This window comes from Dipteris shenzhenensis, chromosome 8 (genome assembly GCF_047967505.1).
Source record: "Dipteris shenzhenensis isolate YYH24624 ecotype China chromosome 8, Dip_SZ_1.0, whole genome shotgun sequence".
NCBI lineage: Eukaryota > Viridiplantae > Streptophyta > Polypodiopsida > Gleicheniales > Dipteridaceae > Dipteris > Dipteris shenzhenensis.
In genome coordinates this window covers 42,418,632-42,440,591 of record NC_141603.1, presented here as the reverse complement: position 1 = coordinate 42,440,591, position 21,960 = coordinate 42,418,632, and the positions used below count along the sequence as shown (strand labels likewise).

The 21,960-nt window shown below is 43.2% G+C and overlaps 1 protein-coding gene across 1 annotated transcript in view; it reads right to left on the bottom strand.

The window, feature by feature from the left end:
• Positions 1-21,960, bottom strand: part of VTE1 (tocopherol cyclase, chloroplast / vitamin E deficient 1 (VTE1) / sucrose export defective 1 (SXD1)) — a 70,319-nt gene that overhangs the window by 17,035 nt on the left and 31,324 nt on the right. Inside the window, exons 4-6 of the mRNA XM_087377968.1 lie at positions 20,987-21,063; positions 3,465-3,634; positions 3,212-3,309 (exon numbers count right to left, since the gene is read on the bottom strand). Coding sequence (XP_087234094.1) covers positions 3,212-3,309; positions 3,465-3,634; positions 20,987-21,063 — 345 coding nt within the window. The remainder of the gene's footprint in view (positions 1-3,211; positions 3,310-3,464; positions 3,635-20,986; positions 21,064-21,960) is intronic.

Here is a 21,960-nt window from a genome sequence, read left to right as displayed (position 1 = left end):
AAACGTGTTTATTATACTGCCACCGGAGTTTCCACCTTTGTAGAGTGGTCAACCAAGGCGATATCCTTGTGTACCTCTGATTGGGGATTGTATTTTTCATTGGTGTCCATGTCACTAAGGATTTTATTAATAGAATGTTCGTTTCTCTGAAAAAGAACAAAAAACCATTTGAACCTCATTTCCTTTTGGTTCACTATGGTATCATCATATATGTATGCATATTTTCTGGCACCTCCTCCAAAGCCTTGGGAAAATTGTTCTCTCGCCTTTGTAATCATCTTTGAGACCCCTCACAACACCCCCATATCCTCTAAAGTTTATCTATACCTTTCAGTTTGAATTCCTGCCTACAACTAGCAATATATTGATTTAGAGTGTTTCCACCCATTATGCAATGATCCCATGACTCCCACACTCACGCAAGCTCATAATACGTCATAGAATCTTGCTCAAACTCAGGCCATGTCCTAGGGGTTTTATCACAATCCATAAAGCACATCCACTATTTATAAGATTTATTTCACAGAGAGAAACTAGCCTCAAGGACTCAATATCAGTAGAGTACACTGTACTTTTCAATCGGCGCAGGTTGATAAACATATTTATGGAAGCTTTATTTATTTCCCACTCAACCCCATTGAATACGGGTGGTTTCTCTCGAACGATACGTCTAGAATTGTAGCTAAAATGACGGTTAACTAATTTTCTATTTCAGTTATTTGACCCTCCACTTTAGTAAATTCCGTGTATGAATTTTTGCCATCTTCCTAGTACAACATTTCATCAGCTTCCTCCTCATTTGTTGACACATCTATCAATGTCTCTATATTAAACTCCTCGCCCGTTTCTACATTCCCTCATTTGTTCACACATCTATGCATTAACCTCCTCTCCCATTTTTCGTTCCTCTCCTTTCCCTCTCAACCGTTTCTGGTTTGTGCATTTGTGCTCTCCATATTGAAAATAAAAGGGCATTCCAAAAGGAATAAATGATCTTTCTTTTTCAAAAAAGATGCAAAGAAGGAAAATGATAATTAACTTCCCTGATATTGCTTGAGGTCCCATTTGATCAGCAATGCATACAATGCAATTTCTTTTTTGGGTTCTCTAGGCAATTACCTTGTTGTAATTAGCTGAATTTTTTAGATTATCACACCTTGCATTACACTGCCTTTGTGCGCAAAAAGAAAAGTCATGACATTCAAATCAATAGTGAACTCCCCAAGAGATTTCATCCACCCATTTCCAAGGCAAAGAAATTTATTATGCATGACTAAATCATGTGTAGGTTGGATCTACACATCCTAGCACAAAGCCTCCTAATCATGTGCTGGCCATTGGCAACCATGACTGGGCCATTGGCAGCCATGACTCTCAACTGATGGTCAATCTCAGTGGCTGCAAGCTTCACTTTTTGCAAGGTTTTAGTGTTGATGAAACTACAGGTACTCCCTCATCCACTAACATATGAAAAATCCTACCAATAATGTCCCCTCTCAGCCTAAGCATCTTGATGTTTGGGCACCCATCAATGCATTAGGGGATATTGAATACAACCTTGACTTAGCATCCCAATACTGCTCCTTCTCACCAACTAGAGTGTTAGCCTCAACATTATTATGTGCATAGAATGGCATAGCATCGCGGTGCTCGAATGATGCAACTCAAACTCTGTCATAAAGTGCCAATAACGGGCTGAAAACTAGCCCTCCTACAGTCCTGGATCCCAAAGGGTGTCATGTGCAAGACCAACCTATAAGTACTGCCAAAGAGGGACTCCTTTCAGCTCCTGGCTTAGAGGCTTGCCCTGCATCCCAGGCTTTATCTGTCTCCTCGAGTTACATCAAGTATCTCAATCCACAAACTCCTCGTGATCTCACAGTTCCACGATCATGCTGAGTTTGGCTATCCTAATGTTCCTCATTTCATATACTTCCTTGTGTTAAGGAGTTCTTATTCTTCCTCTTTTAATAAATTTGGGAGCAGCTATTAAGTATGACCAAATAGAAAAGTCCAAGATAAAATCCCATGAGAATCACATACAAAATTAGCAAATCTTGCCATGGATCCTCCTGAAGGACCTTCCAAGTGTCCCCGCAATGAATTTGATAAGCATTCCACTGAGTGCAAGTCTAAAAGGATAATGTTTGCCACTCTCAAGCAGTAGCAGCATTGCTGACATCAAAGATTAAACGATCCTCTACCATGTATCCACTCTGACAGATTGTGTTGAGTGAGTGTGACTGAAAAAAGAAGAAGACCTTTCTCTCTATCTACCAATGATGTTGCCAATGGACACTTAATCACACTCAGGATACATCTCATGGAATACGCTCTTGAGTACATATAATCAATGCTCACAATATACTAAAAGAACCCAATGGTCTTTCTAAGGCCTCAATCATGCTAAGCAAGGTACTACGAATGGCTGTTAATGGTGATGATGAACACAGTTAATTCTAAATAAATAGAAGAGAGTTTCCTAGGTGTTCCCAAGTTTCCAAAATGCTAATACTTTGAAGACAGTGGACACTTAGAAACGGACTTTCAGGGCTTGGGTAGGAGTTTCTAGCAACCTAGGTCTGCCTCAAAGCTTTGCTCTAAAGAACGAGTCCACGTCAATCCAACTGAGGAATCCATCCTAGCTGGATCTCAACTCTAATCCTGCTTGCTTCCCTCAAAGATGAATATGTGTATTTAATATGTGGGTAGCTACAAATCTCGTCTATCTCCTGGTCGATAGAAACCCAAGGGACATTTTATACCTTGGTCCCTTAATTTAATATCATAATTTGGCAATGTGTTACAATCTGCACACTCAAGTCAAGTTGTATACACTTGAGTTTGCTATTATAACGCAATCATTCGGTAAAATTATTGATCTGTAAGTCTGAATCTGTATAGTTCATACTCCATGGAATATGAATTTGTATCTCTCTTGATACACAACATGCAAAAAACTGAAACTCCCAAGATAATCTAGAAAACTCTTGAAGCTTATTTGAGCCTCAAGGCATTTTCAATGTTACACATTTGATGCTACTACATAGTGTTGCTTCAATATAGAAAAATCACCCTTAGAGAAAACGAATACTACGAGCCAAAACTCTCTGAAGTCGAGCATTCAAATCTTGCTTAACCTTGAAGGAAAAAGAATTCCAATAAGAGGTCAAGAAAAATGCAAACTATCACATTGGATACTGAACCATACCCAGAACCATTTTGTTGGAAAAGATCCCCCCCAGTTTTTTTCTGAGTATGATGGTGCATTCTGAAACTCAAATTTCTGATCACCCCATTCAATCCAACCTGTTCCGACCACCACAGTTCAATTCACTTCACACAGGTAATTGAAGTGCACTGAACAAACATGTTATGAAGTCAAGAACAAGAGTGAGTATTCTTTGTCAAATCATATACTCCAAGGCATAAAGCATGGAATTCAAGAGATATAAAACACCGACCTGTAGAAAGTCCACCAGCCATACATACTTGCCAGTGTGGTTCAAAGACAGGAAGTGCCGCCAACCACCCTGCAGTTGCCTTTTGCTTTGAGTCTACATCTCCCCAGCCATAAATAGGACGAGTACTGTATTCCCACCTGACTGTTTCCACAGTCTTCGCATAATTTGAGCTGCAGTCACCCCCCGCCACCCAAAAAGAAAGACTAACATTGAATTCCAAACAGAATTCAAAAATTATCATTGTGGCATTGTTGTGGACCTGCTTGGGGAAGGTCATAGCGCAATATAGTGTGTGACTGCATAATCCAGGAGTTTTAAGGGAGAGAAGGGTAAAAAGTGACCTAAGGGAATGAAGGCAGTGTTCATCGTGTTAGTAGACATGTCTTTCTGAAGGGGGATGCAAACGTTCAGTGAACACGCATGCTACAAAGAAAGCCAAGATTGATGATGATAGCATTGCTTCGGATCTACCTCGGAAGGGGATAGTAAAATTCTTTGAGAATACGTGCATTTGGGTTTTAAAGGTAAGGACAAGAAAAACGAGAAAGAGGGAATTCAGTGGGGGCTCGGGGGGAGGGGGTTACTGATCTATCTCGTATATACAGGTGAAGATGAGGAAAAGAAACATGAGAAAGAGGAGGTCCGGAGGGCGGGGTCAATTGATGTATCTCCTATATGCAAGTAGAACATGTACATGCATATAAAAAACAACGAGCTAGCCCATATAGGGAATATAAGAACAGGAGTATGGTTAACAGATGCTTTCTATTAAAAGATAGATCATAAGGTAAAGTTTGCCAAGAATATAAACCATATATATATCAGAAAGCTTTGTTGTCACAACCTATGAAACAGCCAAACTTGGTAGACTATGTCTATTTATCATCTACAAAGCGAGAAAGGGAAAATAGCAGAGCCCGCCTTGAGCTGCCCTCTACCTCTAGACCGTGTTGTTTCTCATCCTAGCCTTCACAATTAGTGGCATGCTATAGCCCAACACAAAGCTCCTTCCATGTTTTAGTTGCCAAAAATGGAATATTGTTGCAGGTATTGACATGAGACCTCAGTCCACATCACCTCCCATCCAATCTGGCACTACGGGCACTTGTGTTTCCTCTTCCTCATCTACTTCTGTTTCACCTATCCCCACACAGGAGCAGAGTCGTTGGGACAGAAGACGCTCAAGCACATGCATTACTAGCTCAATCTGTGAAAAGAGCAATTATTCCACACATCACGGCCCTGCTGATTTTCTGTAGACAATCCCTCGTTGCCTCTAGAGTTGTCGTAGCGCAGCGAGGATTTGGATGGGAGCCCTCAGGATTATGACCCGTATGCAGAGCCTTCAGAGGGACTACTGATGGGAGAGCCCATCCCCCCCTTCTTCCCTCAACCACAGACAGCCATGCTTTGACACTTAGAAGGGCAGCTACTTTAGAGGGTGACAAGACATGTAGTCCTACCACTGCTACTCGTTTGTCACATGCACCCCTATGTGAGGTGCATGGTGACAAGCTGGCTCACTAAGCTCAGCTTTCATCGCAAGCTCAGACCACCAAAAGCACGAAACAGCAACCAAAACAAGGGCAGATCACATGCGGCCAACCTTTGTCCAGAGGAGGGCAGAACAGCAGAATTCGGAGTCCATTTGGAGGCTGTTTGGAGGCCATTTCCAGGCCATTCAATCGGACCAGATCTGGTCAGACCAGGGCAGTCAACCGACTAGCCAGGTCAGCCTGATGTGGTCGGTCAACTGGTTGACCTAGTTGGCCATTGCAGACCCTATACAAAGGGCTCCTTGCCACCCATGTCAAACAGAGAGTTTGGAGCCAGTTCTCCTCCAGTTCTCCCAATAGTACGGCACAGCAGATCCCGTATATCCAGGCACCTAATTCAGTAGGAGGCTTCTGCACCAATTAGGGGAGTTTCCATCGCAGTTTGTAGTCATTTTACTGCTGCATGATACTCTGAAGGGTATCCATTTTGTATGCCGATTTGGCACTCATGTACAACAGTAGGCAAGGCATTTATGCCATCAGTATAAATAAAGCAGTGTACTATAGTTAGGAAGACCGTCTCTCATGCTTGAGTTCTCCTTTTACATTTCATCTATTTTCTGCACATCAAGTCCCCGCATGTTACATTGGCATCAGAGCAGCATGGTTCCTTCTGATCTGAAGAAGTTTGGAGCGAGTACTGGCAGCAAAGCTCGGTGATGGGGACTCGGTCAGTAGAGGAGGGAGCATGGTGGGGATATTATCTAGTTTTGCATTTTGTCGCTACCCTAGACTAGTGGCAGCGCCATACTCCATTAGCCTCTCCCTCCCTTCCTGAATGCAAGAGACACAGAAGAGACTTATGATCAAAAAATTTGGGATGCTTACTTGCAGATTGCTCCTTTCAAAAAGGTCTCTAAAAAGACTCAGCTCAGGAAGTATTGGGCTAGCCTGACTCCAAAGATACAAGCTGTGGTTAATACCCAGCACATTAAAGGGATACAAGACATAATCCATTCTGCCTCTGTGGCCAATCTGATGCATATGCAGAACCCTGCTACAGTGTCATCACTTCAAGCAGGGATAACATAACAAAAGAAACCTGCTCCACCCAGGTTTGACAAAAGGGAGCACCCCAAGGCAGAGAAGAGAGAGGTTCAGCCTCAAAAGCTAAGGGGCATTCAGATGCCAAGACCTTATAAAGGTAAGTCCCAACTCACCCTTGAGCAGATTGTCATATTTCGCAAAGAGGGGAAGTGTTTTCGATGTGGAAACGAGGGGCATGTGGCTGCAGAGGCCTATGACCTCAAGGGAGCAGAAGAAGCCACAAGGACCACCGAGGCCAACGGCGGGAGGAGTCTTGGATGTCTTGGGACGAATCAGTGATCCTGAAGAGAGAGAGTTATGCCTTCCTTGGGGAAAGATTAGAGACCAGCAGGCACTAATTGGGTATCAAGACTGGAGAGTTGGGCAGGGCCCTAGACGCTGATCAAATTTTCCATAGGGACCCTATGCATGTTACTCCCTTGATTGGGAAGCTCCATTTGCATGTACAAAACTTTGTAGACCACAAAGACTTTTTCATTTCGCCTCTCAAGCATCATGGCATACTTGGTATGCCTTGCTTTCATCACGAAGGATTCAAGTTCTCCCTCTCAAAGAGGGTGTTGGATTTTGTATTGAAAGTAAAAAACCAGCAAATCGTTGCGAAGAACAGAGGGGAGACCATCCCCATTGTGTCTAATACTTCTGCTGAAAAAGCAATGAAGTTTGTTGTTTTTGCGTACACGGTTTTATTAAGGAAGAGATTAAATGTACATGCTGAATTAAACGCTTCTAAAGAGGAAAATTTTCAGTTTCTTGAAAATTTCAAAGATTGTTATGTACACCTTTGTAAGGCTAGAATATATCCAATCATACAAATTTCAAAGATTGCTTCTCAGAACATTTGCCAGGGGAGTTACACCAGGAGATCATGGCCAAAGTGCAGGACTTGCTGCCCAAAGTGCTAATTCAGCCCAGCTCTTCTCCTTTCTGCTCACCTGCACTCTTGGTTCAAAAGAAAGATTGCTCTTTTTGGATGTGCGTGGATTGCCGCACCCTAAATAAGATAACCATCAAAAACAGACTTCCCATACCACGTATAGATGATGTGTTGAATCACCTCAATGGAGCTTCAGTATTCAGCAAGATAGATTTAAAAAGCGGCTATCATCAGGTGCACATACAACCACAGGGTGTGCACAAGACCGCATTCTGCACTATCTTTGGTCAATATGAGTATTTGGTGATGCCGTTTGGTTTGACAAATGCCCCTGCCACCTTTAACAAAATCGCAGATCGTGACTTCCATCATTATAGGCAATTCAGCGGTACCCTCTTTAATGACATTATAGTTTTCTCAAAGCCTGAAGAAGAGCACAGGGAACACCTTGCTATTGTTTTTCAAGAGCTGTGTGATCATCAGCTTTATGCTAATAGGAAAAAAAGTGAGTTTTCCCTGGAAGAGATTCATTATTTGAGGCATATTATTTCCAAGAATGGGATACAAATGGATCCTACTAAGATTCAAGCCATTCAAGAATGGCTTGAGCTGAATACTGTGCATGAAGCATGCAGCTTCTTAGGCCTCCATTTATTAGGCACTTTGCGGACATTGCTACTCCACTTCATGATTTGACCAAGAAGAATGTAGACTTCAAATGTGGAGGGCCACAAAAGACAGCATTTAATACACTCAAAGGAAAGTTCACTACATAACCAATTCTTGTAATCCCTGATCTATACAAACCCTTTGACGTGGATTGTGATGCATGTGGAGAATGTCACATAGTGTCTTATGAAAGCCTAAGACTACGAGATGCGGAAAGGCATATGGAAATCTATGAGAAAGAGCTACTAGCTGTAATATATGCCATAAATACATGGAAGCATTATCACTTGGGTGCATATTTAACTGTTAAAACTGATCACCAAAGTATATATTTCCTGACACAGACTAAGCTCTTAGAAAAGCACATGAAATGGGCAAATTTGCTGTCCATATTTCATTTTCACATAGTTCACACACTGGGAGCTCAGAATAGAGTGCCAAATGCCCTCTCTCGAAGACCCAGGTCAATAATGTTACTATTGCTTACCATAGGTATCTTAAAGAGATGAGAGAGGAATATACCAATGATCCGGACTTTAAAGAAATAATCCACTGAATGCAAGAGGGGCAGTCTACAAGACAATATGCCATGAAAGATGGGTACCTAATGAAAGATGATTGCCTGTGCATTACAAGAGCCATGAGACTGAAAATTTTGGAAGAATGCCATGCACTTTCATATGTTTGACATAGAGACCTTGCAGCTACTACTCAAGCCTTCGAGAGGTATTTTTTATTGGCCAGCCATGCGCAAGGATATACAAAAGTTTATAACAGAATGCCTTGTCAAAAGGTTAAATATGATAGACGGAAGGCACCCTCGACAACTAATGCCTCTTCCTGTACCCCAGGCACCACGGGAAAGCACAGCAATGGACTTTAGCTTTGATTTGCCCACGATCAAAGGCAAGGATGATGGGATATGGACTATTATAGATAGATTCAGCAAACAAACCCATTTTATTTCAGTGTATAAAACCATTAAGGTAGACCACATGGCCAAATTTTTCATGGACCAGATCTTTAAACACCATGGAATGCCAAACTCCATTGTCAGTGACCATGATCGCAAAATGGCAGGGCAAGCTTTAATTTTTATTCTTCTTTCCACCCTCAAACAGATGGTCAAAGTGAGGAAGCAAATTCATTTGTGCCAGATCTCCTTAAATGCTATGTGGCTGATCATAAATCAGATTGGGAAACGTACCTTACGCTCGTATAATACGGTTCATAGCTCCACAAGAAAAGCCCCATTTGAGGTCATATATGGAAAGGTGATTTTGCCACCAATCCTAAGAACCAAAGATGAGATATTTGCAGCTGATCAGTAAGTCAGGAATCTCCAGACAGCATTTAGCCAAGTGCAAACAGCAATATAGAGATCTCAGGAGAGACAAAAGAAAGCTACAGATAAGCATAGAAGACAGCTAGACCTCAAGTGAGGGGATTGGGTACTTTTAAAGCTTGAGAAAGCCATGCTCCACAACTTAAGGGCAAAGAGAAAGTGTATGCCAAGCTGTCTACCAGGTACCATGGCCCCTTCTAGGTCACAAATGAAATCAATGAGGTAGCTTACAAATTGAGTTGCTAGAGCATTGGAAGATTTACAATGCATTTCATGTGAGTTTTCTAAAGAAATATCAAGGTCCAGAGCCTATAGAGCCAATATTGGAAGATCCACCAGAAGTGGATGAGTTGGAGGAAATCCTTCAACCAAAGCAGATTGTGTATCATACAGTCTGCAAGGGACCCCAGGGCAAGGTATTTTACAGGTACCTTGTCAAGTTCAAGAATTATTCGGCATTGAATGCCGAGTAAGACATGTTGTCTGATTATCCACAAATTTTGGATATTTGCAAAGAGGCTTTTCAATTGATGTCAATTGACTAGAAGAGTCACCCTTTTATTTGACCATAGTCAAAGAGTTCTTCATTTATTTTGCTACGGTCAAAGAGTTTTTCTATTTGGTCAAAGTATTGACTTCGGTCAATGATGCTTGACTTCGGTGAAGGACTCTTGATTCAGTCAAGGAGGGTTGACTTCGGTCAATCAAAGTATTTGTGCTGACTACGGTCAGAGAGATTTAACTATGGTTAAGCATTTTGACCTCCGTCAAGGTTCTTAAGAGGGTTGACCTTGATCAACCAAAGTACTTTTATTTTGTGTGCACCGATTTACTTGGTGGGGACGCCCACACGAGACTAGGACTAGTCTAGAGATTTCTATTTGCATGCAAGAGCTAACGATTAACGGGTGCCATGGGTGCTACGATTTATTGTTGCTAAATTCCCCTACTTTTAAGTGGCTAAGGCTGCCTACAAGGAGTAGTTTACATTAGCATGTGACAAAGGGCTTGGAAGGCTCTACAATGGCCAACTCATTGGCATGTAACTAATAGGTTGCTAGGAATTGGACTTGTGGCAGTTGCTACATTGGGATTTCTATCTCTTTGTAATTTTCTTCCACCCTATGGATTCTGGATGACCAGCCACGAGCTGATGCAACCAGAATTGGCCTCAATTCATCACAATCACACTGTTGGAAATAGAGGATAGAATCACTCACACCTCCCTCCCTATCTAGCTCATACAACACTCAGAAAGACAGAAAGAGAGATAGGACAGAAACTCAAATATATTCCTCCACAAAAGTGGGCAAACAAAAGCTCAAGGACGAACGTGTACAAACAGCTCCGTGATGCTGTCAATTGCTGAGCCTCTCCCTCTGCACACTTGCCTGTGTGCAAGGCTGTCAGTGTAGGTGATGAGGAATGAGGGGGGAATGGTGGCTTTTTATAGGAGGGGCTAGTCCCCCTTAAACTGGCCAACTAGGGAGTCGGCTCCCTGCTCTAGGCACCGACCTGTAGGGCCCAACCAACCAAGCTGGGTCGGCCCTTTCCTGGCTGATCTCGCCGGCTTGGACCAGCCCTATATAAGAGCCCATGTGCTGGGTGGACCAGCCCTATATAAGAGCCCATGTGCCCAGCACATGGGCTGCTGCTGCAGTCCCCAATGCTGCCCGTACGCTGCTCCAAGAGGCGCCTAGGATGCCGCACCTTCAAGTCCTTGTTGCACGGGTTCCATGCCGGGTAGGTGTGCTGCCTTTTTTCTTCCCCTACCCCATATGGTCTTCTGCCCCCTTGTCCCCTCAAATCGCGGGCTCACGGGTGGGCAATGACCTTCTAACACCCCCTCTCAATGACACAATTGTGCGCCGATCCCCATGCGTCGAATGAGGTGTTCCATCTGTGAGTATTGGGGAGAGAGAGAGCAAGAGAGAGTGAGCTGAGAGTTGAAAGCTTGAAAGCTTAGTTGCAATAGAAGAGTGTGTGAGTACAACTAAAAGAATGAGAGATAAGGTTTTGTCCTAGTGACAAAACCTTAGTAGTCACTAACCATAGTTAGTGAACTAACTGCGGTTAGGGGAAAAACTCTCTTAAAGAGGGAAAAGTGCCCCTAACTAGCTTATTAAATTATATTGATCACTACTGAATTATATCTATAATTCTAACACCCCCCTGCAGTGCCAATGTCATGTACAAGGCTGATCAATCACCAAACGGATATAAGTTCAGGGCACTGCGAAATGCCTCAAACTTTTCACGTGGTAGTGCTTTGGTGAAAATATATGCAACGTTGTCATGTGTGGACACAAAGATCATACTGATCTCTCCTGCATGCAACTTCTCTCTGACGTAGTGATAGTGAACCTCAATGTGCTTCGTGCGAGCATGAAACACTGGATTCTTTGCCACTGCAATGGCACTTTGACTATCAGTGAGAATTGGAGAAGGACCCTCCAAAGATAGATGAAGATCAGCAAATAGACGTCGCAGCCAGACACATTCAACTGTTGCTGTGAAAGCTGCCCTGTACTCAGCTTCACATGATGAGGTAGCCACTGTAGATTGTTTCTTGCTCAGCCAGGAAATGCAAGATTTACCCAAAAAGAAACAATTGCCACTAGTGGACTGCCTAGTGTCATAATCACCAGCCCAATTTGATTCACTGTAGGCATGCATCTACAAGTCACCCCCCCTGGGAAATAACAAGCCAAAAGACTTTGTGCCCTGCAAATAACGGAAGATGCGCTTAACTGCCTGCCAATGCATAGTTTTTGGGCTGTGCATGTACCTGCTCACCTGAGATACTGCAAACTGAATATCACGTCTAGTGCATTTGCTGTAATTTCAAAGCCTGGAGGTTGTTTGACATACTTCCAACAAGTCTCTACTTAAAAAGGCTGTTTTTATGTCCAACTGATGAACATTCCACTCAAAATGTGCAGCCATTGCAATAACAGATCGGATGGTGGTCATCCGGGATGTAGGAGCAAAAGTCTCCTCATAATCTATGCCCTTTTTCTGAGCATAGCCTTTAGCAACCAGCCTTGCCTTGTATCTGTCAATGGAGCCATCTGGCTTCCGTTTCACCTTGAAAACCCATCGTGTGCCAATGGCATGTTTACCTAGTGGCAAGTCTACAACATCCCAAGTCTGATTTTTCTTAATGGACTGCAACTCATCGTGCATGGCATTCATCCAATGCACATTGTCCTTTGCTTCTTCGAATGTTGCAGGCTCCTCCTCATCGAGAAAATACCTGCATATGCTGATTCCACTGAATTAGCACCTTCCATGTGCCTTGCTGCACAGCGAGTCCTGCCAGGTAATGCAGCATCAATCTTACTCTCCCTGAGAGTCTGTAACAGCCAGTTTGGGACTGTTTTTGCTGCATGTATGTCTGCAATTTCTTGCTGAACCACCTGTTCCGCTGCCTGTGGAGGTGGCAAGACATCTTGTGGCTGAACTGGAGCATCGGGAGGTGGCTGTAAATGCTGATTTGCATCAGAAATATCAGCAGGGGAACCCAACGCAATGGGTAGCAACCCCTCAAAAACATCCTTTGAAGAAGAAGGCATATGAAATTCAGCCCGAGTGTGAGCTGAATTTTCTGCAAATATCACATCTCTACTGACAATGATCTTGCTTGCAGCAAGATTGTAGAGACGGTACCCCTTGCTTTCTGCACTGTACCCAACAAATATGCACTTAATTGCCTTATCTGAGAACTTATGCCAAAATTCAACTGGCACATGAGCATATGCAAGGCATCCAAAGACTCGGAAATGATCCACTGAAGGCTTTCTCCCATTCCAGACCTCATAAGGAGTTTTTGTTTTCAAAGCCTTAGTGGAAGCCCGATTTAAGATGTAGTTGGCACACATCAGACCTTCAAGCCAGAATTTGTGAGGCATGTGTTTGCTTGTCAGCATACATCTGTCCATCTCCATAAGAGTTCTATTTTTTCTCTCAGCTTTGCCATTTTGCTGAGAGGTCAGCCTCACTGTGAGCTGATGCACAATACCCTTGCCTTTCAGAAAAGCATCAAAATCTGCAGACAAGTATTCCCCACCTCTATCTGTGCACAATGTCTGTATCTTGAGTCAAGTTTCATTTTCAACCATGGATGAAAAGTGTTTAAACACCATGAACACTTCTGATTTGCGCTTCAGCCCAAAGACCCAAGTAAAATTGGAGTAATCATCAATAAAAGTAACAAAGTAGAGATGACCACCCAATGATGGAGTCCTCATGGGACCACAGACATCACTGTGTATAAGCTGTAATTTGCGGACAGCTTTAATTGAACCATCCTTTTTGAAGGGGAATCTATGCATCTTGCCTAAAATGCACCCTTCACACACATGTGGAGGAGGTATCTCAAGAGGTGGCAATGCATCAACCATAGAGTGCTTCTGAAGTGTCATCAAGCTGTTGTAATGCATGTGGCCATATCGGGCATGCCATAATTCTGCATTCTGCATGGCAGCACTAGGGGTAGAAACTGCAAGAGCATGGGCTGCTCTTTTCTCAAAAAGATCAAGCTGAAAAAGCCCACGCAGCAGAGTACCAGATAATCTCAAGGCACAATCATTTTCCCTGTCTCGGACAGCACATTTGTCATCCGAGTCTGGTTATCAACAGCCTTGGTCTTGGTTTTATTAAGAATGTGAACGGCAGTGTTCACGGCTTCATCCTAGTAGGCTTTCGAGAGATTCCTCCCTTGCAACATGGTCAACCCTGACTCTGTGACGGTCCAGTGCTTCCTCTCAGCAACTCCATTCTGTTGAGATGTGCGAGCTGTGATGAGCTGTCGCTTAATCCCGTGCTTTTTGCAGAATCCATTGAACTCGGTAGAAGTGAACTCTCCCCCTCAGTCGGTGCGGAAGGCTTTGATTACCTCCCCACTCTCCTTCTCTACCTAGGCCTTCCAGTCTTTCAATTTCTCGAAAGCCAAGTAGAGCACCCATGTCATGCGACTGAAATCATCCACTAGTTCTTAAGAGAAAATACCGCGAACCTACGAATGAATTTGTCGACATTGGGCCGCAGATGTCGGCGTGAACCAACTCAAGCGGCTTCTTGGCCTGTGATGAGGCCTCTTGTGGGAACTTGTCCCTATGTTGCTTGCCTTCCACGCAAGCCCTGCAGACACGATCGTTGCCTGCAATCAGTGGAAGTCCATCCACCATCTTTGACTTCTGCATCTCGGAGAAAGTGCCGTAGTTGACATGACCAAACCACTCATGCCACAATATGGATCTACCATGCTCCCCGTGCACCAACAGAGCGTTGAGCCGATATAGCCCATGCTCCTCGACACCTTGAGCCACCACGTGTCCGTTTGCCTTGGATGTGACAGTGACCGTGCCGTCGTCGAATAATACCGACATATTGTGCTTGTCCATCTGACTCACAGATAATAGGTTCTTGCACAAATTCGGTACATACAGTACACCGAAAATCAACCCCTCGTTTCCTGTAGTCGTGATGAACGGAATACTACCGACACCATTCATAGAGCATGACCGATTATCCCCAACAGTGACCTTGGAATCGGGATGTGTACCTTCCATGGTTTTGAACCACTCCTTGTTGGACATGTGCTTTGAAGCTCCACTATCCACATACCAACCTTCCTCTCCTTCACTGACTGCATAAACGGAGCAGTAGCAGGGATGATGAAGAGAGCGTCGGTCGTGACGTATACCAATTCGGTCTTTGGCTCCTCCTTGGACTTGGACTCCTTCTTGAGGTCCGTCTTCTTCTTGCGGCACTCTTTAGCAGAATGACTAAGTTTCTCACAGTAGAAGCACTTCATCTACCTCTTTTTCTCTACATCCTCGGTCTTGCTTTTGTTCTTGGAGTCTTTGAACTTACCCTTGCCACGCTTGTCCCTTGCCACGAGAGCCTTCTCGTCCGATTGAGTAAACACTTTTTTCCGAGCCTCTTCCTGCAATAGTAAAGGCCCAAGCTCCTCGAAAGGGAGAGGCTTGGTCCTCTGTCTTGCAATGACCGTAGTCACGAAACTCTTAAAGCTTCGAGGTAGCTTGTGTAAGATCAACAATGCCAATTGACTTGAATCTACCTTCTGACCAACTGCCGCGAGCTAGTCCCTTACCATCTTGACTTTTGTCAGATGGTCATGAACATTGTCTACCTCAGTCATGTCCAGATTGTACAGTTGGTGTTGGAGCATCAAAATTCGAGATGTATTGTTCGTTTCATACAAATCGTTCAGGATAGCCCACACCTCTACAGACGTCTCGGCTATCTGGATGTGTGGAAGAACAGAGTCCGCCGTGGTCCCGATGATTAATGCTAGGGAGTGGGGATCTCTCTCTTCCCAATTCTCAAGCTCTTCACCATCCACTAGAATGAGAATCTTCCCCTTGTTGTCCAGCAAGTCTTCCGGTTTTGCCTCCACCCCCCTTGTTAGCTTCCACAACTTCCGGGCCACAAGATGGCTCTGAATTTTCATCCTCCAGATCGGGTAGTATGACCCGTCTAGCTTCCTTGACTCTCCGAAATTCCGAATTGTGAATGAGAGGAATTTGGAGGAGGAGGAAGCAAGAGAAGGGGCTGAAGAGGCAACAATAGAATCTTTGTCCTCCATCCTTGCCATAATAAAGAACAGTAAACTGAATTTACAGCAGAGAACTTGACCACGCAGCAAACCTGAGTGTCGATTAGAGTCGCCTCTTGCAGAGGTACTCCGATCTAGAGCTGTGAACCTAGCTCTAATACCATGTTGGAAATAGAGGATAGAATCACTGACACCTCACTCCCTATCTAGCTCATACAACACTCAGAAAGACGGAAACAAAGATAGGACAGAACTCAAATATATTCCTCCACAAAAGTGGGCAAACAAAAGCTCAAGGATGAGCGTGTACAAACAGCTCCGTGATGCTGTCAATTGCTGAGCCTCTTCCTCTCCCTCTACACACTTGCCTGTGTGCAAGGTTGTCTGTGCAGGTGGTGAGGAATGAGGGGAGAATGTAGGACAAACTAGGCCCCCTCAAACTGGCCGATCAGGGAGTCGGCTCCCTACTCCAGGCACCAACCTGTAGGGCCCAACCAACCAGGCTGGGTCGGCCCTTTCCTAGCTGATCTGGCTGGCTTGGGCCAGCCCTATATAAGGGCCTTGTGCCCAGCACATGGGCTGCTGCTGCAGTCCCATATGCTGCCCATACGCTGCTCCAAGAGGCACCTAGGATGCCACGCCTTCAACTCCTTGCTGTGCGGGTTCCATGCCAAGTAGGTGTGCTGTCTTTTTTCTTCCCCTACCCCCTATGGTCTTCTGCCCCCTTGTCCCCTCAAATCGGGGGACAAGGGGACAAGGAGTTGTGTGATCTGCTTGTTGGCAAGCATGCTATAGGCACCAAGTGGGTTTACAAACGAGAAAGGAAAGCTGGTGGAGTCGTCGGTTGCTACAAAGCCTTTCTTGTTGCAAAAGGTTATAATCAGCATGGCATTGATTGCGAAGAAACATTTGCACCCACTTCACACATTACTACTAGCCGATGTGTCATTGCTATTGCAGCCCATCACGATTGGCAAGTGCATCAACTAGATATGAAGACTACATTTCTTCATGGAGACTTAATGAGGAAGTGTAAGTCACTCAGCCTCCTGGTTTGCGGTCAAAGGATTAGGCATGCCGCTTATGTAAAGCAATTTATGGTTTAAGGCAGGTACCCAAGGCTTGGTATGCCGAGATTCATGCTCACCTACTCAGCCTTTGTTTTCAGAACAGCCCAACAGATAGCATTCTTTATGTCCACAAGCGTGACGCAGATTTGTTGATTTTAATACTTTACGCTGATGATATGCTCTTTATTGGACCATCTAAACAGCATATTGCAGCTTTAGGGCTCATTGCAACAGTCGTTTGAGATGACAAATCTGGGCCAGCTTCATTATTATCTTGGCGTTCAATTTGCTCATGTGGAGGGGGCACTATGATGAGTCATCTTACACCATTTTCAGTTTGAGGACTGCCACTACCTTGGAACCTGGTTTTCATTTCTTTTTGGAAGATGCAATTGAGCCTTTGGATGTTACTCTTTATCACTAGGCTGATGGATGCTTGATCTATTTATGTCACACATGGCCTGATCTTCAGTATGCATTTCTCAATTGAGCAGATTCATGCATAGCCCCAGTACATAGCATTGGCAAGCAGTGAAACGTGACTTTCAGGCACTCAAACCTTGGAACTTCTTTAGAATCATGATTCTCATCTTACACCGCATGCTTTTACAAATAGTGACTGCGCAGGATAACACTAGAGTGTCACATAGTGGCAACTGTTTTATGCTTGGCACTTCATGCATCTCGTGGTTCAGCACAAAACAGCATAGTACAGGTCAGGCCTGTATAACTACTGTGGAATGTGTATGGCTCAGAAAACTACTTGCAGATCTTCAGACATCTCCTACCATTATCCACACTGACAGTGAGAGTGCTTTGGCAATTGTGTGAAACCCAGTGTTTAATGCTTAAAGTAAGCACATTGAGGTCCATTATTACTATGTCAGAGAAAAATTGTCAGCAAGAGATATTCACTTGTCTTATGTTCCGAGACAAGACAATTTGCACTGCCAACGACCCTTGACAAGCTTTACACTCGCTTCCCTTTATCACTTCATACTACCAACCCTGTACAACATTCCTTTTTGGATGAATATTTACAACCATGGTACATATACCACATACATCTGAGATGTTTCCAGTGTACTTCAGCCATACCATTGAAAGGGGTTTGTTAGTGATGACATCTATGACACTAGTATCACCTTGTAGGCCTAATAAGGACGGTAACTAGGTTAGTCTATGTATGCGTCTCATCACTTAGTCCTTTTTGACAAGGTTTTATAACCCTTGTACTTGTTCTCATTTTTTAGTTGTACTGGTATCAATACCATTTTTAGTAGTCTTGGTACTGCTTGTCATTGGCGCTATGCTTCCGCTTCTCTTACCACATCCAATAACAAGCTATCCCCTCAGAGTTTGAAAGCTAGGGTGCACCTACAAGAGTCTCAAAGCAATGATGCGAGAAACCACATAAGAGATGAGGCACCAAAAGGTGGCTCGAGTCTGGCTAATGCACTGTACCCCTTGCTCAGTCGGGCCTACAAGGCTTGACCTTAAGTCATGTGTCTCATAGAAAGTATGAAACACATCCAAGTGTCACTGGAGACCCTCTACTGAGGAAGAGAGTAACACCACATCTTGCTGCCCGGACAAGATCAGGGAATAGATAGATGCATGGTTACTTTCTTGATTTTTGCACTCCTTAGAAGAAATTATAAACGAAGGATTAAGAATAAGAATATAAGGCTAAATGACAAACTCATGAGAATGATAAGAGGTGCAATAATACAATATGGGGGCAAATACAAAGATGAGGTGTAGGGGAATAAGAGAGGTTGAAGATAGAAAGCACTGGAAGAAATATGAAACACGAAAAGGACACACTAGCATGCAACAACAAGTTTAATGTGGCATCTTCCTACAAACTGCCATCATACGACAATTCGGAACTAGTTCTTTTCCGCCCATCGTAACTACATGGGCTATTTTAATAAATAAGGTGGGGGAAAAAGAGTTCCCCGTGAGAAGTCAAGCAAAAATATGATTAGCGCTTTGCATTAGTGGTCACTGGTGATATAAATAGATGAAGACATGGAAGGCTAGTTGCTCTCTAGCCGGATCCTTCGGATCCTTGCTCAAAGCTAGCTAGTTTCCTAATAGCATTCCATGGGTGCAAGAGAACAAGATACATGTTTCAAGATAGATTTCTTTAAAAAATCAGTCAAGGTACTTGTGTAAGTTAGAAATGAGGATAACAATAGCAACATCAACTAGAGATTGAAATACAAGAAATGTAGAGGAAGAAACAAGTCTACTAATGTTGTCTCATATACTTAAAAGAGAGAACTTTACAAGCTAGAGCTAAGTCACTTAATATTTTTCACACCCCCAAGGCATTAGAAGGGATAGTTTTTGGGTTTCACCCTATATAATTTGATTTGCATCTAGGTTAGTGTGTGGCTAAATCCGTATGCATGTGGATAAGGGGATTAACCTCATCCACTTGTGACCTTTTGTATAACATTTTGTTGATAATGTTACATGAACGTTGTAGGTCATATTTTGGTTTGCTTGAAAGTGATTACCAAACTATATATTTATAGTAAGGTGGCATAACCACCAAGTCTCCGTAAAATGTTTTTAATAAAGTAATAGAAACAATAAAATAAAATCTTTCAATATCGTGTAAAACGAAAAGACCATATGAGCAAATCAAGAGAGAAAAAAGCAAGTGAAAGAAAGATGAATGGAAAGGGAAGAGAAGAGATGTGAAAGAGGGGGAAGGGCCCCCATAAATGTAAGGGGACTATGGAATGGAATCCATTGTTATACATTTAAAAAACTATGGAGTGGAACCCATTGTCATACAGTGGCAGGTCCACACTATTTTTTGATCTTGGCTTCCCTCCTTTGGAGACCTTAAATGAAGCATCTAAATCTAGGTGGGTGTCTAGAGGGCAGACCACTGATTCTCCAACATCTCCCTTCAATGTCTGTTTGGTTTAATCCCGAGCAGCTTCTAAAATCCATTACAGTATAAACCACCAAGTGGGAGTGGTCATCTTGAATATGTAGTCCCTGTGATCTTTGGAGAGCATCGAAGCTGGATATAGTGTTATGTCCATAACTGGACTAATTAGGGCCTAACCAAGACTGGATTGTCTAGGGTTAAGGCCATGCTAACCTATGATCTTGGATTTGATTTAGGGTGAGGACCTAGTCTAGGGTTTGGATTAACCTAAGGTTGAGACTAGAGTTAGCGTGAATGATGTTTAGATCTTGTGGATTGGGCTAGTCTAAGAAAGGCATGGCTATCAGAGCTAATTAGGGAAAAGCATGACCCTAGTAAAAAAAAGCTACTTTATGCATACAACCTAACTTTAGGGCTTACTGATAAAGATAGCCAGTGCTAGGCCTAAAAGTATGAGCAAGGGGCTCAGTATTCAGGGGTCCAAGGAGTTGGAGCTTCCTTTGGATGTAGACTTGCGAGCTAGGGAGTAGCAGCTAGAGAAAGGGGCATGTGGTGTGTGGAGACGTGTCTTGATCTTGAGACTGGTTGGCTCTCGTGGTGGTCTAGACCTCAAGCTCGAGGGTGGCTAGATTTACTGAGCCTACGGCTGGGGGGTGAGCTACTAGCTCAAACTTCTATAGGTTGTTTTGCAGAATTGTCCTGTGGTATCAAAGACTCTGCTGGGAGTGGTTACCCCACCGAGGTCAAAATTGACTTGACCTGGTTGGGGCTGTTTCATTTGGTATCAGAGCCAGCTTAAGCTGTAAGAGTCCTCCTTGCTTTGGGAAAACGTAAATTCTCTTGGGTGAATAGAGGGGTCCATATGCCAATAGCATTGCCATTTTAGGATTGAAGTGGACAGTAAATGCCCTGCATGTAGACCAATTGGATGGGAACACAAAATCTCGCCACCTCCAGTGTAGCATAACCCCCTAAAGGAAAGATGGCAAGGCAATGCAGAAGCTCAAAAGCTACAGCGAATTGCATAGACCAAAATCCTAATTTGTTTGGTTTTGTTTGAGAGTCGACTTTCTGTGGAGGCACAAAAACCCTTATACCTGGAGCGCGTAATGAAAAAACAATAGCTTGTCCTATTACAAAAAGATTGCGAAATCTTATGATCTAATGATCCAGACATCTCTAACTTTACGATGGTCAACTCACATGTTTCAAGTAGTGAATGAGCGTAGGCCTTCATAAAAACAAAGGGATTCCTAGATTGAACACAAATGAAATGTCAACTTGAACAAAAAGCTGACAATAATACGGCAAGAACACAAGGGAATCAATACAAAATGAAACGAACCAAAAAAATAGTCCAAGCAAATGATAGTTCATAATATTGTTAGCAACCGAATACACACTACTATAAAAGTTTCATGAGATTTAGAGTTTCAGCTTGCAGCTCTACTTTCAACTTGCCTGCCATCATCACATAGAAGCCCTTGGTGATGAAATGGTGATACTTGAAACCCCTGCTCAACCACCGATGGGAAATCCTGCTCTACATCATAATGAGCAAACAAGCAGAGAGATGAATTTTAAGAAGTAATATTGATTTATCACACAACACACAAACCTTTTTCATAAAATTCAAAACATATATAAAATCCTATATCAAACATGTGTGAAAGGGATGAAACTAAGCCCCACCCCTAAAGAGAGGCATGAGTTATTGGAAGATTCATTTTAAAGTTGTTGTTGAGTCTACTTGAAGGTGAGACTATCATCCAAGAAGGCTGCTACAAACTTGCTAAATGTTGTTTAGGTACATTATCAAGATGGAATCATAAGATTTGGACACTGAGAGACCAATTTTTGGCATATAATTTATGCAGCCTGAGCAATTGAAGACTAATTTCAAATGCTCCAAACGTTTTTGCTGAGTCTGAAACACCACTATTGTGCTTATGCTCATCATGGATAGGATAGTGCCCTCATTAGTTTTAATATGGTTATGATCGATTGTCTGACTTCAGTTTAATGAAGGAATCTAGGGTCCCCAAGAGGACGGTGTAATAATAATATTTTGCACTATATATCTAGCAGTATGCCACACGTTGCTCTAGGATTTAATCGGTGGTGCAGCTGGGAGGGAGGGAGGGGGCAGCAAGATGTGACGGGAGAGGAGCTGCGAGCTAAAAATGCTACCATATTCCAAAACTTTGTATGGAACCAGAAATAAACCATAGGAGAAAACTAATTAATATCACTCCTTTCTGAATAGGAGGAGATTATACAATGAAATAATAGAACAACTCCCAAAAATAGTCCGGAATAGCCACTACGTAGGCAGAACTCTGACAACCGCTGTGAGAGGCCAAAAGTGATCCTCAAACTTTCACTCAGGCAAATAAGCATGTGTATTGAAAGAATGTCACAATACAACAAATAGA